The following is a 25,344-nucleotide window of genomic DNA, read 5'->3' on the forward strand; positions in this document are numbered from 1 at the left end:
CCCCATCTCCTTCTGCCCCAAACGGCAGAGTGGGGAGTGCTTGGATCAATGGCAGCAGCTTCAAGCCAGGCTTCTGGGGGGGGAGGTCTCACCTCTGAGAAGGGATGGGAAGAGCAACAGGCCTCCCATCCCCAGGGTAGAGATGGGGAGGTATCTTTTTGTGAGTGGTGAGGGACTCAGATATTTCTGGACTGGGGCAAACTCAGATCTGTGTGTGTCTGAAGTGGGGTGGGAAGAGTTTACTTCTCTGTGAAGAAAGAAAGGAGAGCGACGGGGCTTACCTCTCCGTGGCAGGAGTAGTGGGGGACTCCAGGCTGGGTGGGGGACTGCTGGGCCTGGCCACACTGCTGATGCTACTGCTGGCAGAGAAGCTGGTAGAGCCGGAGCGCGGAGGCAGTGGGGGCTTCTCATCTTCCCCATCTGGAAAAAACCCCAGCAGAGCTGTCTGACCCCCAGCTCCCTGGGGCCTCTGTCCCTAAGCTATCACCCCAAAAGGTAGAGAGGAGGGAGTCGTAACTCAGAGACCAAGGGGAGGAGTTAAGAGCCAGGACTCACCTGAGTAGTCTCGCTCATCCGGGACCTCGGCCTCCCGCTCCACAGGCAGCAACAGGGCACACACCAGACCCTGGTTGGGTTGTGCATAGAGGTCAATAAGCTCACCCAGTGTCTGAAACCGCCGTACAGGAATGCCCTGGGAGGACTGTGGGGAAAAGCAAGGGGTAGGAGAGGAGTCAGTCCTGGGAAAGGGAGCTGGGCAAGAGAGCAGAAGAGGCTTATGTGGCCAGCATGTAACAGGATGTTAGTAAATACTTGCTGAAGGAATTATTAGAGCACCTCTGAAATGGAAGGGACCTCAAAAGGTATCTAGATCACAGATTCAGAGCTGGAAGGGAGCTCAGAGGCATCTAGATCATAGATTCAGAGCTGGAAGGGACCTCAGAGGCATCTAGATCATAGATTCAAAGCTGGAAGGCTCTTCAGAAGGCATCTAGATCATAGATTGAAAGCTGGAAGGGACCTCAGAGAGCATCTAGATCACAGATTCAGGGCTGGAAGGGAGCTCAGAGGCATCTAGATCATAGATTCAGAGCTGGAAGGGACCTCAGAGATCATGAGTCCAAGCCTTTTACTTTATAGATGAGAAAACGGAAGCCCAGCGAAGTTAAATGATTCACATAAAGGAACACAGCTTGTCTAAGGCAGATGTGAACCTGGGACCAGACTGGGGAAAGAAAGAGTTGGCCAGACTCTCCCACCTGCACTGCCAGGAAGTCCTCTCCATCAGGTAGGATTCGGTAGGTGTGAACATGTTTCTGGTACCTGTGAAGGATGAACAGGGTAAAGGATTAGGCCTCCAGTCTGAACTGGTACACCAATCCCCAGCTGCCACTCTCCACCCCCTCAAAAAAAAAGAAAAAAGAAAAAACACAAGCAAAAGACCAAAATAAACTTCCAACTCAGCCCCTTCGATGTTAGCACAGTAGGGAGGAGTCCGGGCTAGGTGCAGGCAGCATGCCCTGTTTGTGCTGCCCCAGGCAACCAGCAGGGCCTTTGTCAGCTTCCCAGCTGTCTAAACACTCTCCTGCCATCACCTTCCCCTCCCCATTTCCCCACCCCCAGCCAGGTAAGCTTCAGGACAGTCCCAGGAAGGGATACCTGTGTGGATGCACATACATGTATCTGTGGGAATGCTTGTGTACAGCTCTGTATGTACATACAGACATATACAAATAGATGTCTGGGTCTGCATAGAATGCAGACACATGTGCATATATACACACCGTTTTTGTGGCGTCTGGCTCACAGGTATATTCGTTTAAACTTGTCCAGACAGGTTTGGGAGGGGGGTGGGCAGAGAAAGTTTGTCTTGAAGGCTATGGGCTAGCTGAGGCTCGGGGGGGTGGGACTGACAGGGGCAGAAGGTGCTGGGTGGGCACTGACAGACACAGGGCAACAGCTGAGCAGAAAGAAAGGACAGCTGTCATGCCGGGAGCTCTTGCTGGCAACATCAAGAGTCAGAGCTGGACTCGATGACTGTGGAGCGGGGGGAGGGTTGGAGGGCGAAGGGGGAAGTAAGCGGTTCCTATAACAGATCACAGGATTCCAAGTTAGAACGGATCAACTTGCAATTCCTTTATTTTACCACAGAAGAATATAAGACCCACAGGGAACATGCGACTTGCTGAATGGGGTCACAGAGTAACAGAACTGGGATCAGAACTCAGCCTCCCTGCCTTTTCTAGAGCCAGAGACCACCCTCTCTTCCCCCTTAGAAATCATCTTGTACACTTGTGGGAAAAAGCATTGATAACCCTGTTTGCTGGACATCAATGGTCCCAGTAAGTCCCCTTTAGAATGAGCAAATGACATATCTGGCTGTACTTCTACACAAATGTGTATCTGTGAGTGCATGTACGTGTGGCGTCGGCGCGGGTCAATATGCCTAAATAAAGTAACCTACATGAATGGCTGGTCAAGTTTACATCTCTGGTCTGTGTGTCCACTTATGGCCCTGTGCGGATTACATGTCTGTAGGGGTGGCTGTATGTGTGAAAGAAGGTCTGCAAACTCACGCACAGCTAGAAGCCTAACACTTCTCATTCCTGTGACACTCAAAGATAGACTTCAGTTTTCACAGTGCTTTCCTCATCAAAAACCCTTTTGGGGCATCTAGTGAAGTTATTCCCATTTTATAGATGAGGAAATTAAGATTCAGGGAGGTAAATTGATCGGCCTAAGTTCGTGTAAAGAGCCTCACATTTAGGTTTGTGAATTCCAGGTCCACTGACCTTTCTGCCACACCCAGACTAAAGGTGTCTGTGTAAGAAGGGTTGGAGAACTATCAGACTACTTTTTTTTTTTTTTTCCAAAAACACTTTCCATCTCAGGACACAGGCAGAGTGGATAATCCCAGACATCCCAGGCTCCATTCCAGAAAAGGAACAAGGATATTGAAGTTTCCATGCAGACAGAACAACACTGAGGCACTCTCTGGGCTTCTCTGGCTCCTTGGTCCTAGCCAACAACAAGTCTAGCTTTACCCACCCCCAATCACAGCTGTCCCCCGCTCCCAATCAGCAGCTGACCTGCCAACCCTTAAGCCCCCACAACCAGGGACCTTGCAGGGGAGGGAATGAATTATATCCATCCCCCTATTCCTACTCCCTAACTATATATATTGGGGAGGAGGAAGGAAAGGTCGGGGACTTAAAGCACTTTTCCTCCCAGGATCCACACTATTTAGATAGCCGGTCCAATAAGGTCCAGGTTCTCTTGTGCACACTGTGCCCTACCCCACCCTCTTCAGCAGAGGGTTAACAGGCAGCAGAAGAGGGAAGTGATGTCGAGGTGGGGAGACACAGAAAGAGTTTATAGGGGAGAAGGAAGAGATAGAGGAATGCAGTAGGAGCATGTACTAGGGGACAGAGTATATTTATGTGCATAAAGAGGAAGAGGAAAAGCAATGGGAGAATAAGGGGAAAAGAAACAAACCAGAAAATAAACTAGGGAATAGATGAGACAGTGGAGGGGGAGGAGAGGGAATGAAACAGGGAATCAGATGCTGCAGTAGAGGTAAGACCAGTTTAAAAAAAAGAGAGAGAGAGAGAGCTCACCATAAGGACCCAAGGAAAACACTCATTTTTTAAGGCTGATATTCAAGGCATGGGAATGAAGCTTAACACATAAGAGACAATGAAAGGTCAGGTCTTCCAAGCCTCCATGGAGGTTCCCCAGAGATTAAAGTTGAGGCAGGGGAGAGGGAGTGGGAAAGGACTCAGCTAGCTTCCTCAGACTCCCCAAACTATATGCTCAAAGCCTTAAATCTAGAGAATGGTGCCCACATTAACTCAAAGCCCAGCCCAGAAACCCAAAGTCCTACATCCAAAAACCAAGAGGCCCCACCAAGCCTCGGATTCAGAGCCTAACCATCATCCTAAATAGAGCAGGCACTGGGGAAGCTGTGACAAAGGAGCCAGAGGCTTAAAAAAAAAAAAAAAAAAAAGTGGTAGCCAATTCCTCACAGGAAAAGAAAATGCACTTCTTTCTTGGTTCTCCCCACTCACCTGTCCCATCTGTAGGCCTGCTGGCTTCCCCCCCCCCCCCCACATACAAGCACACCAGCATATGAAAACTCATGCTCAGGCACAAACATTCTCCCACTCCCACTGTATACACTCACACTCACTCACGCCCAGGGAAAGTTATCATCCACAAGGAACTCCTCCTGACATCTAACTCACATCATTCCAAACACGACCCTGGGCACATTCACAAGCCCCCAGCCTCCGACTGGGAGATCTCACACTGCTCTCTCCCCATTATAAAGAAGCCAGGTTCCCCCCAGGGCTGCCTTACACCACACACAGAGGGAAGAGGAAGGAGGAGGAAGGGCAAGGGGAGTGTGGCTTCACCAGGAACTTGGGGGGCTGGGATTATGTCCAAGCAGCTGCTGGCTCCTTGTAAGAGAAGACAGGGAGGGACATCCTGGGGTCAGGCCCAGCTCAGTGAACCCAAGGACTAACCTCGACAGAATTAATGGACTTAGAGGCGCTCCAGATACCAGGACCACTCGTGTGTCAATAAGTATCCCCCTACCCACACACCCGGCAATTGTGACACTGCCACTGAGGCCTCGGGGTGTAGGACACACATACACTCTCTTTCTGGGTCCCCATCTAAACGCCAACACCCCGAGCTCCCAGAGAACCACGCTGCCCCTACCTGCCCGCCTTTCTCTGTCAAGCTCGGAGCACCCACCCGCTCCCCGTGCACGCTGAGAATCTCGGGGCGCTCCCACAGTCCCGCTACCTCCCCCCTCCGGGGGGCTCGGACACTCCGCCACATCCCACGTCCTCTGCATCTCTGGCCCTTTTCATACCCAGGTACTGGAGCCCTCACCCCTAGAGACCGAAGCACAGACAGCCTCGACTGCCACCCCCCCCCCGACTCTCCCCTCAGTGCTGGGACACCCACTGCGCGTCCCGGAGGTCCTGCTCTCCTCCCACCTTCCACAGCTGCAGGCCGCCCCTGGGATGCCCCACCCGGGAGTCGGACAGGTCCCCTGCCCCGGGCGCCGGTCCCTACTCACAGCACGCAGAGGGCGAAGGCTCCGGGCACGCTCTCGCTGTCTCGCACCAGGAAGCTGCCGTCCCGGCCCGCCCGAGCCAGCAGTTCCTCGGCCGCAGCGCGGCTTAGGTCGCGGTGGTACCAGGCGGGGGCCGGGTTCCCCAGGGCGGCCCCGGGCCCCAGCCCCGCCCCGCCGCCCCCGCCCCCGCCGGGCCCCCCGGGGCTCGGGCCCCCGCACGCCATGGGCCCAGCGGCCCGCCGGGCCGGGCAGGGCGGTCACCGAGGCCGGAGAAGAGGCGCCATGGCAGGGGCCTGGGGCGGAGGAAGGGGAGCCGGGACTCCTGGCTCCGTGTCGGGGCTGGCGGCGGCTCCGGAGTCTCCCGCTCGGCTCCTTCCTCTCCCTGGCTCAAGTCTGCTACTTGGAAGAGAAAGAAAAGTTTGTTCAGAGGCCGAGGGGGGAGGGGAGCGAGGAGGCGCGAGGGGGAGGGGACTTGGACGCGACTGGAGGGAGGAGCTGCGGGTGCCCCCGCCCTCGGCGCCCGGAGAACCCCCGGGGCTCCCCCAATACACTCGCAGACTCTGTACCTCCCACTTCAGATCTCCAAGGGCCCTCCAAGATTCACGGAGTTATGCCCCATGACTCCTAAATACTGTTCAGAAACCCCAAAAGACACCGTCAGGGTTCCCCAGTACCTATCAGAAATCTCCCAAGATCGCCAAATTCTGCCAATGAGCCCCCTAAAAACGCTCCCCGAGGTCCACACTCCCCTCGATACAACCATTCGGATTCCCCAAAGCCCCTACAAATCACCCCCAAACATCCCTGAAGTTCCCCCCAAACCTACACTCCCAGGTCCTGTGTCTCAGTCCCCAAATCCTCTCCCAATTTTCTGCCTCAAAAGAGCCCACAAACATTGCGGGGACTAAACATTGTTCAAGGACTTTCTCAACACATCCGGGAGCCTCCCCGAGACTCTCCAAAATCACTCTTTAACATTAACCACCACACAGGAGTCCTGTCCATCAACCCCTGACATCCCCCGGGACCCAGCCTAACCTCCCAGACACTCCCAAGAAACACAACAGTCCCGAAGAGACACAGCGCAGCTTCCTCTCCAAGTCCCCAGAACCCTCCAGAGACCGGCGTCTCCCCTCCCCCCAACTTTCCAAGGTCTCTTCCGCCGCCACCCGGAGCCCCCGAGGCCTCTCCCGGGCCTGGGAAAGGGGCCCCCGTCTCGCAGATACAGTTAAGGGAAACTCCTTCCTCTTCCCGAAAAAGGCAAAAGTCTCCCAGGGCCAATCCCACTCTCCCCAGGAGGGCCTGCCTGGGCTCAGGGAGCACTTAGCCCACCTGGGAATACACTCAGACACCCTCTTCCCCCGGCAACGAAGGGTCAGGCCAGGTTGCCAGTCGACTTAAGACGGTCAGCCACCCCTCAGTCCCGTCAGCAAGCCCTCCTCCGCCCCGGGTCCCAGACCCGCAGCCTTCCGACCCGCCCCTCCGCTCTGCCTCTCCCCGCCTCCTGCTTCCCTCCCGCCTCCTTGTAGATTCAGCCCAGAGCCCGGGAAATCGAGCTTTCCCTATCAGTCAGCCGTCCTCCTCCATGCTCCCTTCTCCTCCATCTCTCCCCACTTCCCCCGTCTCTGCTCAACCCTCTTCTTCCGCCTCCCCCATCTCGTCCCATCCTGTCCTAGCTCCCTTCATCGCCCCTTGTCTCCCTACCTTCTTTACCCCTCCCTGTTTCTCCCATCCTGTCCTCTCCATGTTCGCATTCTTTGTCCCCAGCCCCCCACCCCCAATCCATCCGTCTGCTTTCAGGATCCAAGACTCTGGGCCAGAGAAGTTGCGGGCAGATCTGGGCCAAAAATGTATTGCCCGAGGCCCAGTCTAGGGGTGGTAACTTCCTGGCCCGCCCCCCTGGACGTCTCGTAGGGCTGGATAAAAGCGGGGAGTTATGTAGCCACCCCAGCTCTCTTCGCCACCCCCACACACCTTTGTGTGTTAGAGCAGAAGGGGATCGCGTTAGTTAGTCAAATCTGACCAACTTTTTAACTACCGGTCTCCAACCCCTTTCGCTTTGTTTTACCGGGATTTTCACTTGGAAATTGGGAAACTGGGCATTAGAGCTGCACTGCTGGGCCAGGACTTACCAATTCTCAACTAAGGGAGTGTTTTAGGAGTCGGAGATGCTTGAGACCTCGTTTCCTAGGTTCAAATCCTAAACGTACTTCTTAATACTTGTATAACTTCCTCCCTCTTAATTTCCTCATATAGTAAATGATGAGATTGGATTAAATCAGTGTTTTTCTAAGTGCAATTAGAGAACTCAGAGCCTCGACAAATCCTCGAGGTCAAAACTATTTTCATAATACTGTGATAACTACTACTAAAATTCTCCCTTTTCCAACTACATTATGTGGGACGAATTTTCTTCACTTAGTTCAACAAATTAATTATACAAAAGGAAAATCCAACTGTCTTCTATAAAGCCAGAGCTTAAAAGAGATTTTCAACAATATGCAAAATAACTCATTTTGGGGGACCATATTTTTCATTAAAGTGTTCTCTATGTGACACATAAATAGATGTGACAATAAATTAGCAAACATTTTTAAAGTTTTTGTTTTGATTTCTAATATGGTAAATATCAAGATATAACTTGTCAAACTCTTGAAAATAAATTACTAAAGAGCCAGAAGGGTTATGCACCAACTGTTACCTCTGAAAATACCAGAGCTCATAGAGGTTATACACCAACTGTTAACTCTGAAAAATAACCAAAGAGCACCAGAGGTTATTACACCAACTGTCAACAGTGACCAGAGCCATAGAAGTTTTAGAAAAGCTTCAAATCAACTGTTAATTCTGAAAATATAATAAAACCAAAGAGCTCATAGAAGTTATAAGCAAAATGTTTGCTTTGTTCCTTTGGAGGAGGGAAACTAGACAAGGATGCCCGTATTTGCTCTAGGACCAAGGAGATCCAAGGCATTACCGCCAAGCCTTGATTAATTGTAGTTAGACAAGAATCAAGTCGTGAGATGTCCTTTGTGAGCTCTCTAAGTAGTTTGATTTGTAACTCAACTTTATGGGCTAAAGACCCCAACCGAGATTCTGGATTATGTTGACCAGAAACAAACCAGATATTAGAGTGATAGGAATTTTTTGACTACTAACTACTCCCACAGCTGCCAAATTTGTGAGTATGGACTACTAAATCAGCTGAAGAAAGCCCCTCATTCATCAAGTAGATGGCAGAATTGTAGAGGAATCCGTAAATAAATCCAGATGAGATTTCATTTTGTTTCCTCCAACCAAGACCTTTATTTAAGCTATGTTGGGCATCTCCTTTTTTCTGCTTATAACAGATGACCTATTGTTTTATCTGCTTAGGCACTTTACTCTTAGGAGTTTCATAAAGATACTGAAATATGCACTTCCCAGACTATGTCAAGGAACTTACCTCCTGGGATAAAAATACAATCCCTTATCTATTCTCCATCATTGTCACCTTAACCCCCAAGCTCACTAACCTAAGCCCACAGCTGTCCTTCAATCCATCTCATCCTGGCCCAAATAGTCTCTCATGGTATCTTGGCTTAAAGCTGCCTCACCTAGCAGTGATTTTTCTTTTTTTTTTTTTTAATAGCTTTTTATTTACAAGTTATATGCATGGGTAATTTTACAGCATTGACAATTGCCAAACCTTTTATTCCAATTTTTCCCCTCCTTCCCCCCCCCGCCCCCTCCCCTAGATAACAGGATGACCAGTAGATGTTAAATATATTAAAGTATAAATTAGATACACAATAAGTATACATGACCAAACCATTATTTTGCTGCACAAAAAGAATCAGACTCTGAAATATTGTATAATTAGCCTGTGAAGGAAATCCAAAATGCCGGCAGGCAAAAATATAGGGATTGGGAATTCAATGTAATGGTTCTTAGTCATCTCCCAGAGTTCTTTCCCTGGGTGTAGCTGTTTCAGTTCATTACTGCTCCATTGGAACTGATTTGGTTCATCTCATTGCTGAGGATGGCCAGGTCCATCAGAACTGGTCATCATATAGTATTGTTGTTGAAGTGTATGATGATCTCCTGCTTGTTTCACTCAGCATCAGTTCGTGTAAGTCTCTCCAGGTCTTTTGGAAATCATCCTAGCAAGATTTTTCTAGTTTCCTTTTGGCCAAAAAGTTTTCCCCTTTTGGACCTGTATGTGCAAGAACGTTTGTGGCAGCCCGCTTTGTAGTGGCCAGAAACTGGAAACTGAGTGGATGCCCATCAATTGGAGAATGGCTGAATAAATTATGGCATATGGATATTATGGAATATTATTGTTCGGTAAGAAGTGACCCGTTGCATATTTTCAGAAAGGCTTGGAGAGACTTACATGAACTGATGCTGAGTGAAATGAACAGGACCAGGAGATCATTATATACTTCAACAATATTACTATATGATGTATTTAACATGTATAGGACTGCTTGCCATCTGGGGGAGGGGGTGGAGGGAGGGAGGGAAAATGTCGGAACAGAAGTGAGTGCAAGGGATAATGTTGTAAAGACATTTTTTCAAAATAAAAAAAATAATAATAAATGTTAAAAAAATACTATATGATGATCAATTCTGATGGACCTGGCCATCCCCAGCAATGAGATGAACCAAATCAGTTCCAATGGAGCAGCAATGAACTGAACCAGCTACACCCAGCAAAAGAACTCTGGGAGATGACTATGAACCACTACATAGAATTCCCAAACTCTCTATTTTTGTCCACCTGCATTTTTGATTTCCTTCACATGCTAATTATACACTATTTCAAAATCCGATTATTTTTGTACAGCAAAATAACGTTAGTTCATGTATACATACATTGTATTTAATTTATACTTTAACATATTTAATATGTATTGGTCAACCTGCCATCTGGGGGAGAGGATGGGGGGGAAGGAGGGAAAAATTGGAACAAAAGGTTTGGCAATTGTCAATGCTGTAAAATTACCCATGCATATATCTTGTAAATAAAAAGCTATAATTAAAAAAAAAAGTTTTCCCTTTTTAATGTTAGGATCTCCATGCCAAGACCACTCCTCTTTTATTGTTAGGAGACACCATTTTCCAGAACTAAGGCCGGTAAGCAAACTGTGCCTTGAGCTGGGCTTAACTACATTCCTTTGCACATACTCTCTAGATGAACTCTGCTGCAGGTAAATCAAAGAAATCAACTTAAATCAGTCCCAGTTGGGCTGGGCTGAGACAAGCACCTGAAGGAAACATGTTCCAGTAATGCAGTCCTGCTATGAGTAGCCCTTTTTTCACTGCATAAACTTCTCATTGCTCCTTTTACCTCTCACTGATATGACAATACCTCCCTGCTTGGTTTTTTGTCTAGAACCAACATAATATGTCAATGTTTAGCCTTGCTGCCTTGGGTCTTCTTGGCCCTAGAGTAGACAGACATTGGCAATTGTGCCTAATTCCCTTCCTCCAATAAAATAAAAAAACTTGCCTAACTGATCATTTTGAGGATGGGGGAAGCTTAGTTTGGATCTTTTTAGCTCACCTTTCTTTTATTCTGTCATACAGGTGATGATGAGCAGAGTTGATAATCATTGAATATATCCCATCTCCCAATAGTAATGAAAAGTTGCCAAGGGAACATCAAAGCCTTTCTTAAGAGACTTTTCAAAGTTCCAACTTCAGATAAAACAGGCTAGGGTAGAGAGGAGGCCTAATGAACAGAGCATTGGGCCTGGACTCAGAAAAATTTCAGTTCAGTTCATTTACTATGTGAGCCTGACCAAGTCACTTAACCCCATTCCCTGAGTTGAGCTGGAGAAGGAAATCTGTTTTTTGCCAAAAAAAAACCCAAATGAGATCACGAAGAGTCGGACAACTGAAATTTCTATTGCAAAGGGAAGACTGGAAAGGATAAAAGAAGGGATTTTTTTTTTTTGATCAATCAACATTTATTAAGCACCTACTTTATATAACCAGGTACTGGGGATACAAATATAATCAATGAATTGATCTCTACTTGAAAGGAGTAAGGGGAACTTTAGAGAAGGTAGAAGTCATATCTAATTTCCCCTAAAGAATGGAGTGGGGGAGGGGTAGATTTGCTTTTTGGACTGGAGTTGGAGAAAGCAGCCACTCCCTCCCAGTCTCCCTTAGTAGAGGGGTGAGATACGTGATGGGGTTATAGGTTTGCAAGCAGATTGATCAAGTTTGAGAGGGAAGAAAACAGAATGGGTGTCAAGGAGAGCCAAGCTGTGTCAGTCAGGAAGTTGGAATCCAGGGGTCCCAAACTGGGAATAAATCTTGTTTATGGTTTTGGATGTAGATTGGTTCGATTTTCGTGCCTGATGAGGGTTAAACCCAGAGAAGCACCAGCAGTGTCAGACTCAAGAAGGGGAGACTGGCCCTCCAACTGAAGATGCCTGGGGCGGAACCATAAGCATAGTATTTAGCCACAGCTTCATTAGGGTTTCCCTGGGCTGGGTCAAACCACATCTGAATACATTTGCCACTGCCCCTGCCAAAAGAGCTTGCACTGTAAGAGCGACTCCAAATGTTTTCACATAAGGAGGCTGGTGTTGGGAAGTAAAATGTGAAAGGGTGGCAGGCAGCTTGAATTGGGCACTTGTTAATCCCTGTGAAAGGAAAATGAAGAAATATCAGTTTCCCCCTTTCAACCCTAATTTCCAGGTTTCCCTGCTCCCTTCTTCACATGATCAATTCTGGATCCTCATGCTGATCCCCAAATCCTCAGTTTGTATTTAGAACCTCTCCCACTCCTATTATTTCATCCCATACCCCTCAGCCTCTGAATCCAGAGCCACAAACCAGAACTGTAGCCAATCCTGTCTAGTTCTTCCCGCGTATCTCCACTTATCTACATCTCTACTCAAAATTATGTTTAAGTTCCTATACTTAATGCCAAATCCCAGCCCCTAACCTGAGACTCAAGCTTTTTATCCCTTTAGCCCCCAACTCTCCATACCCAGACTCCAGCCCTCCACTTTATCTTGTTTTTATATCAACCCCATTTCCCAAATTTCAAGTTCCTTCCTCATCCAAAGCCAGAAATTATGACAAAAAAAAATTGAGGTAGGGAGAGGGGTCGAAATAACCAAACCATCAAAAAGACTTTATATACAGTATTCCACATCCACAGTCTAATCCTTTCCTCCTTTCTCCCCACAAAGGAAGGGAAGTAGAGTCTCCACTCTTTTACCCTAGATTCCCTCCCTTCCTTTCCCCTTTGCCCCTGGCCCTCTTTCCCTCTAGTCTCAGAGCCTCACCTGAAGTCCAGTTCCAGCCTTTATGCCAGTTCTCTTTGCAGGTATATGAAGATCGGCAGTCTTCCCACCACTGATCACAGTCTTCCTTGCACAGGGGAACATTCAGAATCCGTTCTTTCCGCCAGCTTGAGGACACCTTGTTGAAAAGAAGGAACATCGCTTTTGAAACACTAGCATATCTCCCAAAGGGTAGAGATTGGGGAGTCTTAAAATATGGGTGGAAGCCTCCTTTGGTTCCCTCTCAGTTACCTACCGGCTGAATCCAGGGTCCTAAGTTGGGGGAACACTCATAGAGACATAAATCCTGGATAAAGTGGCGTTTGCAGGCTGGAGTCATCAGACCGCAGTGATTAAAGTTGAAGCGGTACAGGTAGGAGGCATCTTCATGGATGGCAAAGCTTGTGTTTGCTGTGCAACAGGCTTTATTTTTCCATGGGCTACACTGGAGGATGGGAAGTTAGAGGAAGAAAGGCATACAGGGCTAAGGAGCTGGACAGAGACTCATTTCTTAATCACGAAGATTTACCACAAGCTTTCCACCCAACATTGGGAAACCAAAAAGGTCAATGGCTGACCAAGGTCCCAAATATAATGTTAGAACTGAAATAAAAACAAGCCAAAGGGCTACCAAGTCAAGACCCTTCCCATTACATCACAGTGCCTCTCCCAAAGCCAGAGCCATTACACATCACCTACTCTGAAATTCAATCCAGTGAAGAGCCATCCTATCCTTGAAATTTGTCTTCTTTCCCTCGTTAAAGTTCCTTTAATTATCATTTTTATCCATTTACAAACAGAATACATGCTACTTGTGTCTTGTATAGACTACATGGACTATTTTTGCCCAACTTGTGGTAGAGCCTCCCAAGTTCACCTTGGTCTAATCAACCAGACAGACCCCAACAAAGTGATGTCCTTTGGTCTTCATGCATGAAGAGCAACAATCAACCTAAATCTCGAGAGCCAAGGTTATCTTGCTTTTGTTTATCCCAGGCACCTAGAATCTAGCAACCAAAAATTCTAGAGGACTAATAGTGGCCTGGAAGTATAGAATAAGATAATAGACGTGGCCAATATAGGAATATTTTGCTTTATCTATTTCTATTTTGTTATTTTTTCCAATGATTAAATTGTAAAGATAAAGCACACTTTTATTTTTTTTTAATGAAATCTTATTTTTTAAACTGTCAGGTAAAAAACTTTTAAATCAACTTCTCAAAATTTCTCATAGTACTTTCTCTGAATTTTCCCTCTGCCCTTATCTTCCTCCCTTTGGAACTTTTGTATATCTCCTTCTATTTGATGGTAAGTTCTGAAAAGACTGATCTATGTCAAATCTTCACCCAGTATTTCTATGCCAAGCTCATGAACTTTTACAATATTTGTTGAATGCAATAGTTTGAAGGTAACTCCTGTTAGTTCCAGCATGATCACTTGCCAGCTATCTGACTGAATATATTATTCCATTGCTCCTGAGTTCTAGTTTCCCCATCTGCAAAAATGTGTTACTGTTTTTCCTCCTTAACTGGTTATTGCTGTTGTGAAGAAACTTTGTAAACTGTCAAATTGCTAGGAGGAACTATCATAAAGAACACTATGTCCCTATATTAGGGATATGCAGTACTACCTCTCCCCTCTTTTTCTACTCTAGGCCCATCTCCAATTTAGAACCCCATACTGTAATCCCCTAGTCCCAGGAGGTTTCTTCCCTGCCTGTTACCTGCTGGTGAAGGTCATCTTCTGGACCAGGCTGGAACTTGTGGTGCTTAGCATCCATGCACACATTTAGCAGATCGTTACCCTTCCGAAGTCCATTTGCCATAGCCATGAGGCACAAGAAAATCAATCCCCATCCTGGTAGAGTCATGATCTGTGAAGTCCAAGGGAAGGGGAATTCAAAGGCTGTGAGAGGATGGAACCAAGATAGAGAGAGGAAAGGGAGTGGAAGGAGATGGAGAAGTCATGGCTAAAGGTACCTACAATGATGAGGAGAAGGATTGGGGTGGGGATAGAAAGGGTCTAGGACCTAAGGCTAAGACATTAATCGTAGAGTCATAGAGCTTTTTGGTAGTCTAGCAAACCTTATTACTCCTCTACAAAATAAATTCTTTTGATGCATAAAATCATATATAGGATTACAAAGGAAACCAATTATTTTTAAATAGTTATCAACATTTTCTTAAAAGTCCATAGATCCCAAGTTAAAAACTTATTTGGGAAGGAGTCTTGGATGATTGATGGGAGGGATAGGGCTTTAGTTAAGGGAGAAAGAAGGGAACGGGGTGGGGAGGAATGTAGAAAAGAAAGAGCACTGGGAAAACAGAATCTGGGGTAAGGGTGAGGGACAGGAAGCCAGATACTTGGAATTTTCCTGAAAATGGGATTTCTGAACTTTGACCAAAGCTTTCTGCTCCTTTTGACACTTATCTAGGGGAAATGATCTAGTACTCTTCACCTGTCAGAAGAGGGAGGAAAGAGAAAAATCCTACTCTCTCTCTCTCTCCCCCTCTCAAACAAAGGGGGATTCTTCTACCACTCCAACCATTACTTAGGCCAGACAGACACCTAATAAAATTGCCTTCTGGGATATAGGGCAAACCCCAGGGCTAGAAATCTTCTATCCTAGATTCTAAGTTGAATACATGGCCACTTCTTCATTTCAAAACGGAGAGGGATCTCAATGTTTAATGTGAGAGCAGGAAAGTCTCTTAAGAACGAACAGTATTAGAACTAACTTGGTTCTCAGAGATTATCTTGTCCAACTCATTTATTTTACAGTTAAAGAAATTAAAATCCAAAGAGGGGATACAATTTCCCCAATATTCTTTGACAAGTCAAAAATAAGAACACAATTTGAATGGTATTGCCTTCTTTGGGAAACAAATGACTTTAGCTTCTCCTCCTCCTTATCCCGACCCCCAACTCTAAAGTCTCCAATTTTTCTGAGAGATATTAAGCCAAAACGGCATGGGTTTTAGATTTCTGGTCCAGAAAATGGTAAGAAAGGCTTATGGCTAGTAATCTCTAGGGAAAGAGACTGAAATCAGAAAGGAAGCTCCTTCTCCACCCTCCTCCCCCTCACACCCTTTTGATTCTCCAGAGCCTTTCTCTTTTCCCCCAGTTTTTTCCTCAGTTCCACAACACAGGCTCCTATTCACCCCATACACTCCCTGGAGTTCTTCTTTGATCACTGAAGACTTCTAGCAATTTGTGGTAGAAAACAAGGGGGATAAAGCAACTAGAGATTAGGATCTACAGTCCTCCCCTGGAAATAAAGACAAGATTCTAATCTTACCTCTGCTGCTGACTGGCTGTGTAACTTTGGACAAATTCTTCCCCATTTCTAAGCCTCAACTTTCCCAGCTTTGAAATGAAGGAGTTAGACAGAACCTGTAATGCTGAGAAGGAGGGAAAGGGATGGGAAGAGGTCCTACCTCCAGAAAAAAAGGCCAGAAAATCTTCAGAGGCCCCTGTTTCCAGTTCTGGCCCCCTGTCCCTCCCACTTCAGCTCAGTGGGGAGCTGAAGGTTTAGTGACCAAGGAGACCAGGGATTGACAGGTGAGAGGCTTGCCCAGTTGAGGAGGGGCCATCCAACCAAAGGAATTAGCTAACAATCTCAGGGGACAAAGTTTGAAGGGCAATTCCTATGTACCCCTCCCCTCCCCAATGCCATTACTTTTTGCCCTCATGGAATGCAGACTGGTTAAGAATAAGAAATTCAACTGAAAAAGTGAGATTCAAGGTTCCGAAATTCCTCCATAATTTCTTTCCCTCGAGGCAAGATAACTCCCTCCCCCCCCTTCTCCTTCTCTCTCCTTCCCTAGGACCTGGCCCCTAAATTCTGGTCAAACAGAATCCCATGTGAGAAATTTAAAATTGTATAATATTCAGATTAGAGAATCAGAATCCTAGATTCTTACTATACCTGAATCATGACTCAGAGCTTAAAGATTAACTTTTATTTTAAGAGAAACTGAGGCCCAGTTATGACTGATATTCACTATATAGTGACTTGAGGTTTCAAAGTGGTTTACAAAAATAATCTCATTTGACCATAAGATTTAAATATAAGATAATTTAAATATTGTATAGTTCAACAAGGAAAATGAGGGAATTTATATTAAAAGGGATTCCTCTCTCCCATCAGCAGGAGATGAAAAGGAGAAAAAAAAATGCTTATTAATTGAAAAAGTAATAATCAAAAATACTTTTAAATTAATCCAGAGGTTCTAGATCTTTTATGTATCTTGGACCCCTTAAAGTCTCAGGAATCTTATTAGAACAATTTTTTTAAAAATTAATATTAACTTTTAAAAAATATATAACATATAAACTATATATAAATATAAATTATGTTATATAAATATATAATATTTATATTATATTTATATAATATGTAAATGTTATATAAATATATAACATATAAACTGTTTCACTGGTTCTGCTCACTTCCTTCCAAATCAGTTCATACAAGTTTTCCTGGGTTTTTCTGAAACCATCCCTTGCACCATTTTTTGATGTAATATTTAGTAATATTCCAGCACATTAATATTCCCGAACTCATTAGGCCATTCTTTTTTTTTTTTTTAATAGCTTTTTATTTACAAGTTATATGCATGGGTAATTTTTCAGCATTGGCAGTTGCAAAACCTTTTGTTCCAATTTTTCCCCTCCTTCCTCCTACCCCCTACCCAGATGGCAAGTAGATCAATATATGTTAAATATGGTTAACTCAGATTCTAATCTAATCCCTTTGTTTGCAACTAAGCAAAAACAGGTCACTGCCTTTTAATAGGTTTAATTAGATTTGTTTTAGGTTTCACACCAGCAAGCAGAAGAATTTGAAGGCTAGTCCCTAATAATTTTAAATCTAATGCCTAGTCCACTTCTTCAGTTTCTGATCTCCCTTGAATACACACAACAACCAGGGTTAAAACCCATGTCTTCTCCTTCCAAGTTAAGAACTTTTGTGTCAGAAGACCTACAATTGCAAGAATATAGCTCTTTGAGTAATATTATAAGCAAATTGGAAGAACATAGGATAGTTTACCTCTCAGATCTGTGGAGAAGGAAGGAATTTGTGAACTGGAATTCATAACTGAATACCAAATAGATAATTTTGATTATATTAAGTCAAAAAAGCTTTTGTGCAAACAAGATTAGAAGGAAAGCAATAAATTGGGAAAACATTTTTACCTTAAGTGTTCTGATAAAGACCTCATTTCTAAAATATATAGAGAATTGACTCAAATTTTTAAGAATTCAAGCCACTTTTCAACTGATAAGTGGTCAAAGGAATTGTGAATGGATCTAGCCATTCTGGAGATTAATTTGGAACTATGCTAAAATTATCAAAATTATCAAACTGTGCATAGCTTTTGACCCAGCAGTATTTCTACTGAGCTTATATCTCCCAAAGAGATTTTAAAGGAGGAAAGGGATCCGTATGTCCAAAAATGTTTGTGGCAGCACTTTTGTAGTGGCAAGAAACTAGGAACTTAGTGAATACCCATCACTTAGAGAAAGGCTGAATAAGTTATGGTATTACAGAAACAATCAGCAGGATGATTTCAGAAAGACCTGGAGAGACTTACATGAACTGATGCTGAGTGAAATGAGTAGAACCGGATCATTGTACAGGGCAACAACAAGATTATACAATGATCAATTCTGATAGACATGACTCTTTTCAACAATGAGATGACTGAGGCCACCTCCAATGATCTTGTGATGAAGAGAGCCAGCTACACCCAGAGAGGAATGTGGGAATTGAATGTGAACCACAAGATAGCATTTTCACTCTTTTTGATGTTGTTCACTTACATTTTGTTTTCTTACTTATTTTCTTTCCTTTTTGATCTGATTTTTCTTATGCAGCAAGATAATTGTATAACTATATTTACATATATTAGATTTAACACATATTGGATTGCCTGTCATTTAGGGGAGGAGGTGGGGAGGAGGGGAAAATTTGGAACACAAGGCTATGCAAGGGTCAATGCTGAAAAATTTAAGGTATGTTTTAAAAATAAAAAGCTATAATAATAATAACTTTTTAAAAAGAATATAACTCTCTGGCCTTCCCAAGTCTCCCTTACACTCATAGATGGCCTCCTATATATCTGCATTTTGAGGGGAGAAAACTTCATTTTCTCTTATCCCAGTGTCAGATCTATCCTAATAAGGGACTTAAAGCTATCTGTAGATAGAGTATGAGACCCTATTTTCTTTCCCCTTTTGTTCCCAAATTTTTGTTCCAAATTTTGGTGCCTTGCTTTGGGATCCTTCAACCTGGCTGAGGAGACAGTTTACAAATGGCCTGAAAATAGGGTAGACCAGAGCAAATCGTCTCCTAAGCGGTGGATAGAGCAAGTGCTACTGATAATATGGGAGAAAGGAGCTTCTGGTGGGCTTGCATGGTCAGAAAAGGCTTCCTGGAGGAAGTGGAATTGGAAAAGCTATTGAGCACAGAACCTGAAAAAAAGGGATCAAAACCCAAAGGATAGGATAAAAGGAACAACAGTGTTCTCAGTCAATACTAATTCATATTCTCGGGCATTTTAACTTATTGCCTTCAACAGCCCCGTCAGAGAGGCAGTATTTTTATAGAGATCCAAGACTCAAATCCTACTCCCAAACTGCACTACTAGAGTGACTTTGGGCAAGTCCCAATCGTTCTGGACCAGTTACCTCATCTGTAAAATAAGACTAGATGACTTCTAAGGTACCTTCTAAATTCATAATCCTATAAAATAGAGTATTACTGCTACCATTTTACAGATGAGGAAAATGGAGACATTAAAAGAACTTCATAAAGATTCCAAAGCTGATAAAAAGAAAACAAGCATTTATTAAGCACCTATTATATACCAAGCACTGGACTAAACATTCCACAAATAAGTCCTCATTGGGTGGGTGCTATTATTAATCTCCGTTTTTCAGGTGAGAAAAGTGAGGCAAACAAAAGTTAAAGTCATATAGTTAATAAGGGCTGGAGAAAGGAACTGAACTAAATTGTCTATTCCAGGCCCAGAGCTTTATTCACTATACCACCTAACTGCCTATAAGATTCTAGATGGAACTAAACCCAACCAAGCCAGGTTTCATCTAATACCAGATCCTTGTGGATTGAATCCCAGTCTGCAAGGGGAGACTTAAGGGCTTAAATTAGTTCATTCTTGAACGTCTCCAAGCAGAGATTTATTTGCCAGACCCTAGAATTGGAAATCCTAGCATCTGGGCTAGAAGCCAGTCATTGCCAGTCAGTTCTTTTATTTCTTGTGCTTTAACTTCTCTGGGGCCAGTTTCCTCCTCTAAATAATGGAGAGAAGCATTGTTCTAGGTGGCCCCTAATATCTCTTTAACTCTGGAATTGCATTCTCTATGTTCCAAGGCTTCATTCTATGTTCTAAATGGGTACAATGGATAGTACTCTGGGCCTACAATCAGAAAAATCCTTAAAGACCCATGACACAAACCTCTATCTGCCCGTTTCCTCAACTATAAAATGAGGAAATAATAATGCCTACCTCCCAAGATTATTGTAAGGACCAAATGAGATATTTGTGAAGTGCCTAGAACATAGTAGTGCTATACAAATAATTCTTTTTCCTAAAATCCCTCACTACAACAAAGGGGGGGAAGAAGATAGGGTAATGAGATTAGGGATTAAATTTAATTCCAAAATAACTTATTAAATGCATGAGTTCTGTGCCTTTAGCTAGAGATATAAAACTGAAAATCATAATCTCTGCCCTCAGGCTGCTTAATCTAATAGAAGTAACCCAATACTTCAATGGATAGATCAGCTTGCAAATCCAATTTTACATACTTAACATTTGCAAATCACTTAACTTCTCAGTATTTTCATCTGTAAAATGGGGATAAAAATAGCACTTACCACATAAGTGAACATTAAAAGAGACCCTTAAAGTAAAATATAAAAACTACCTATTATAATTATGAATGAGCTAGATAAGAATTTTAGCAGCTAAGCCTTGGTGGGAGTAGGAAGGATGGTGATAGGATAAGAAAGATGGGCAAAGAAGAGAACAGCTAGCTGGCACAGAGGACATAATGGCAGGTTTTATGTCGAAAAAATTCATCTTCCAGAGTTCAAATCTGACATCTAATGGTGTGACTCTAGGCAAGTCAACTAAACCCTTTTGACTTCAGTTTCTCATTTATAAAATCAGCTGAAGGAAATAGCAAACTATTTTACTATTTTTACCAAGTCAACCCCAAATGGGGTCACAAAGAATCGGACAAAATTGATTAACAAGGGCTAAAGGGAGAACTGAATATATAGGTAGAGGGATTAGGGGATAATCCCTCAGGTTAAAGAAGAAACCTAAGAGAGGAGTAAAATAAAATATGGTTGGAAGAATGTTAACTAAATGGAGCCAGATGATTGGAGAGCCTTAAATTCCAGACAAAGGAATCCAGATAAAGGAATTTTTATAATACCGTAAAAGCGGAGGGGGGGGGGGGGGGTGCTGAGAAGGGGGGAAGGAATACACAGTATTCATCTTTTTGAACAGGGAATGAAAGCAGCTTTCAAAAGTCTATGTAACAGAATTATTTGAGGAGCCAATTTAAATTGAAAGGGGAAGCTAGAGTGGATAGGGAGAGAAAAGGAAAGAAGGTTATGGTTTGAGGGAAGAGTAAGAGAACCAAGTAGAAAGGGAATTAAAAGTTCCCCAGGGTTAGGGGTTATGGAAGGAGTCAGACTTAGAGACAGATTCAAGAATCTTGTGGAAGGCAATGAAATTGCCCAAGATGAGTAAATATAGAGAGCGAGGTGTAAATTTGTCCCATCTCTTTCACCTCCAGTCTCTCCAAAACCCTTAGGCACAAGTATCTCTATCACCTTACCTGGCTTTTTGGAGGTTCTCAGAGATCACAAGGAAGACTGCAGGCTAAATTGACCACAAAGTTAGCTCTGGAGGGAAGTTTCCTGTGCTCATTTAAATATCAATCTTGCCTAGGAATTTATTTGGGCTTTGGTGGCTTGAGGTAGGGTGGGAGAAGAGAAATCAAGCCTCAGATCTAGATCACACCTCCAGGTAAGGGAGGAAATCACTGGCCAATTTCATCTAGATCCAGATCAGAAGACTTTGCTCCCCACCCAGTTCTCCTGCCCTCAATGTTAGCAGTAATTTGCCTTAAGAGGTCTGGAACAAATGGGGTTAATTGGGACTTGGATCCCCAAAGAAGAAAATGCTTTTCTAATGTGAGGTATCAAAAAGACTATATGCAGTTTTAAAGACTTACTAAGTCCTCAAACTACGGCCCGCAAGCCAGATACAGCAATTGAGGGCATTTATCCCCCTCACCCAGGGCTATGAAGTTTCTTTATTTAAAGGCCCAGAAAACAAAGTTTTTGTTTTTACTATAGTTCGGCCCTCCAACAGTCTGAGGGACAGTGAACTGGCCCCCTATTTTAAAAGTTTGAGGACCCTTGATAGGAACTCTGTGCTTTGTGGAGAAGACCACACTATGAGATATCCTGCCTGGTTACCAAGTGACCCACAAGGATCAAGTAGGACAACGTTAAGAATGACCTTCTTGCCCACTTAAAAATGGATGCCTTCAAGGCACTAGACCTACACAAATTACATTCTAGGCACTGATACCAGACAGGTGATTTCTGAGCTACTGTCATAATTTTTTAAAGGTCTTCTGTAGAAGAAAAGGGGGGAAGGGGAGGAGAAGGGAGGAGGTTTTGAGCACAGAGTTTTGCAAGGGTGAATGATGAAAATTACCCATGCATATGTTTTGACAATTAAAAGGTTTAATTAAAAAAAAAACCAGCAATATCTGTTGGAATCTTTACAAACTGCTAACTAATCAGAGTTGATCTGATCTTACAAGAAGATGTTTTGGGCCAGAACCTGAAACAAGGTACTAAGTGGAACTAATTAGTACAATGCTTATGTTTGCCTATTGCATTGGGTTTGAATCCTACATAATCCATGAAACTCTGAAAGCCACAATAAATTTTGTCCCGGTTCTAGACATGTTCTCCCTATGGATTTCCAGTCATTCGGGGTTAGGATTTCATAAGACAAATTATCTAGTAACATCTTCACCTAAGATGATGTAGCCCCATAAAGAGTGCAACCCTTTTTCAAATCTTTAATTTTTCCCAAATTAAAAGGAGTGTATTTTCTCTCTTTTTGACCTGAAGAGTCAATCTTTTCAATCACAGGATATGCATTTATAAAATCAGATATATCTTCTCCTTCATTTTTTGCTTTAATTAATGCTTTTTCTAATCTTGTCAAATTCTGCTTTACAGGAGAAGCTGACTGTGTTTCTGTCTCTCTCCCTCCCCTTGTTCCACCCATGAAGGGTTAATTGAGGGGGGAAGGTCATGAGATGTGGAATCACCTAATTCCTCCTGCTGTGAAGTATCACACTCAGAATTGTAATTAACTCCATTCTCATCTGATTCGTCCTCCTTTTCACCTAGTATAGTTGACACCTCTTCCTCCTGCACTTTCTTTTTCTTCATTCTAACACTTAGAGAACTTCTTATAGCCAATTGTATTAAATTATATGTATTAATTATGTCTTTGGAAATTGAGTCAGGTCCATTTCTATTATAAAAAAGATCCTCTTTCTAATGTCCACTGCATTGAGTTTGAATTAGATCTGTAGTATTCACCCAGTTTTTCTCCTATTAATTTCCATTCGTCTAAATCTAATTCCTTTTCTGTAGAAAATCAAAGACATATGTACTTAACATTTCTAAAAGTTCAGTGATCTGCTCCAAAATTATAATTAAACCTTGGCTTTCCATAATTTTGACAATGCTCTCTAAACATTTTCCTTGAACAGAAACAGGCTGTTTTCTAAATATCTGTCCCATCTTAGCTGAAATTCTACTTTAACTCTTCTAACAAAATTTCTTTGTTGTACTCACCCTAATTTCTGGGTTGAAGAGTCTTTTCCACTGGATCAGGATCAGAGGCTTTTCCACTTGAATCAGGATCGTAGCTTTTCCACTGAAATCCACTGAGGGGTCTGTTGGCTCTACGTTGGGCGTCAAAATGTTGGAGTTCAAATGTTGGAGTTTTTGTTCTTCTCAAAACACAGCCGGTTTAGCTTAGAGCCCTCCGAATGTCTCCAAATCCAAAGGTTCTGTCCTTCAGCCTCTGCCTCTGCTTTCTTCAGCCTCCAGCCAGCACAAAGATGGAATGAATCTCTTGTCTCCTTCACTTGGGGCTCGGCTAGCTTTCTGGTGAGTCTTTCAGACCAGCTTGGTCTCAGTGGGGGGCGTGCAGGAGCCCAGCCACCTACCACAGTGGTGTGAGATGAAGATGAATCTGGTTGTCCACTGAACTCTCGACTCGTAGCTTCTTCCTCTGAAAACTCTTCTTCTTCCACCAGCCAGCCAAGTGGAAGATATTCCTTCTTGCCTCGGAGAGAGGGCTTCTGGCTGAAATCTCCCGAAGTGCTCTGTGTCTGCACCAGAGCGCTCTTCTCCAATCCAGCTGAACTCTCTTCTGCCACCAAATGGAAAATATTCTGGAATAGACCTCTCTTCACTGGCCTTATATCTTCTGAGAGAATGGGATTATGGGTTTTCTCCCATAGTGCTCTCTGGCCCTAAGAGCTTCAAGGGAGGTGTGAATTCACCAAGTTACAAAGTTTACTTTGTGAAGCTGGCATACTTGTGAACTCCAATGAGTAAAGTTGCAAACACAAGCATTGTACTAATTAGTTCTACTTAGTACCTTGTTTCAGGTTCTGCCCAAAACATCTTCTTGTAAGATCAGATCAACTCTAAGTAGTTAGCAGTTTGTAAAGATTCCAACAAATATCAACAGGCTTTAGTTTAGCCCACTGGAATTCAAAAAAAGCCACTCTTATAGACTATGCCTTTAAATCCAAATCACTCTGGCTCTCACTAATGGTCATTAATAAATCCAGCCCAAACCTCACTTATTGTTAGATTTGATGGCTCAGAGTGAGTGTAAATAGCAGTATTTTTTGTTTTGGTCAGAAACTGAAAGTTTCTGGAGAGTTTTCCCCTGCCTAGATTTATTCTTACCCAGCCTTTAATCACTGAATAGGTGTTGTTTCAGACAAACTGAGACCTGGGAAAGACCTTAGCTTAAAAAGACCTAAGTCTCCCACTGGATCTGGGCCACCATCAATCATCCTGTCCTTTATCTTGCCACTAGACTCCAGTGCCAGGGGTCCTCAAACTTTTTAAATAGGGGGCCAGTTCATTGTTCCTCAGACTGTTGGAGGGCCGGACTATAGTAAAAACAAGAACTTTGTTTTGTGGGCCTTTAAATAAAGAAACTTCATAGCCCTGGGGGAGGGGGATAAATGTCCTCAGCTGCTGCATCTGGACCGTGCAGTAGTTTGGGGACCCCTGCCAGTGACTCTGGAGGAGAAAGTGAGGCTGATGACTTAAATCTAATTCACTTTCAAATCAAGATATCACCTTCCTGAGGTCATTGATCCTCCTCAAGAATAAAGGACAAACGGCAAGAGCAACAATAACCAGCTATATTAAAAAATGTACCTACAACATCCACAGGTTTAGATTAAAATGTGTTATTAACATTTTATCCATCACTTTCTTAAGTTAGGCAAGCAACAAAATAATAAAAACAAACTATGATTCCTAGTGTGGGCCAATTTGCAGGGTATAAATACTCACTCTGAAAATTTATCAAATTGCATTCCCGGAACACCCCTAGAAAGAGATCTCTTTGTTTAAGTCAAGGGTGAGGAGAGTATCTAAGAGAAATGAGATAATGACTTAGTAGTTCAATTCTGCATAAGGTTTCCTTTTCAAGATTCCTATGAAATCATGCTGAGTAGTCATGTCAGAAGGCAATGGGGAACTATCCCTTTTTGGACATTTACCTTTTTAAGCTAGGAATGCCCTGTAATTTAATGAATGTGAAATTAAATAAAACTTTGGGCAAATTATTGGAGGGAGCGGCA

The 25,344-nt window shown here is 43.6% G+C and overlaps 2 protein-coding genes across 3 annotated transcripts in view; both read right to left on the reverse strand.

Moving 5' to 3' along the window:
* Window positions 1–6,531, reverse strand: part of INPPL1 (inositol polyphosphate phosphatase like 1) — a 35,817-nt gene extending 29,286 nt beyond the window's left edge. Inside the window, exons 1-5 of the mRNA XM_051987439.1 lie at window positions 6,419–6,531; window positions 5,090–5,482; window positions 1,257–1,320; window positions 556–700; window positions 282–420 (exon numbers count right to left, since the gene is read on the reverse strand). Of these exons, the coding sequence (XP_051843399.1) occupies window positions 282–420; window positions 556–700; window positions 1,257–1,320; window positions 5,090–5,310 (569 nt within the window). The 5' untranslated portion in view covers window positions 5,311–5,482; window positions 6,419–6,531. The remainder of the gene's footprint in view (window positions 1–281; window positions 421–555; window positions 701–1,256; window positions 1,321–5,089; window positions 5,483–6,418) is intronic.
* A 4,484-nt stretch (window positions 6,532–11,015) lies between these two features.
* On the reverse strand, window positions 11,016–15,900 carry LOC127555253 (folate receptor alpha-like). 2 transcript variants are annotated; one of them, XM_051987441.1, is made up of 5 exons: window positions 15,810–15,900; window positions 14,096–14,245; window positions 12,629–12,817; window positions 12,376–12,511; window positions 11,016–11,724 (listed from the first exon to the last, which is right to left on the reverse strand). In XM_051987441.1, the coding sequence occupies exons 2-5, from the start codon at window positions 14,240–14,242 to the stop codon at window positions 11,444–11,446; spliced, it is 753 nt and encodes a 250-aa protein (XP_051843401.1). In that variant the 5' UTR covers window positions 14,243–14,245; window positions 15,810–15,900; the 3' UTR covers window positions 11,016–11,443. The 2 variants fall into 2 exon arrangements, with proteins under 2 accessions (XP_051843401.1, XP_051843402.1); XM_051987442.1 differs by lacking the exon at window positions 15,810–15,900 and adding an exon at window positions 15,671–15,770.
* Between the last annotated feature and the right edge of the window lie 9,444 nt (window positions 15,901–25,344).

This window comes from Antechinus flavipes, chromosome 3 (assembly GCF_016432865.1).
Source record: "Antechinus flavipes isolate AdamAnt ecotype Samford, QLD, Australia chromosome 3, AdamAnt_v2, whole genome shotgun sequence".
NCBI lineage: Eukaryota > Metazoa > Chordata > Mammalia > Dasyuromorphia > Dasyuridae > Antechinus > Antechinus flavipes.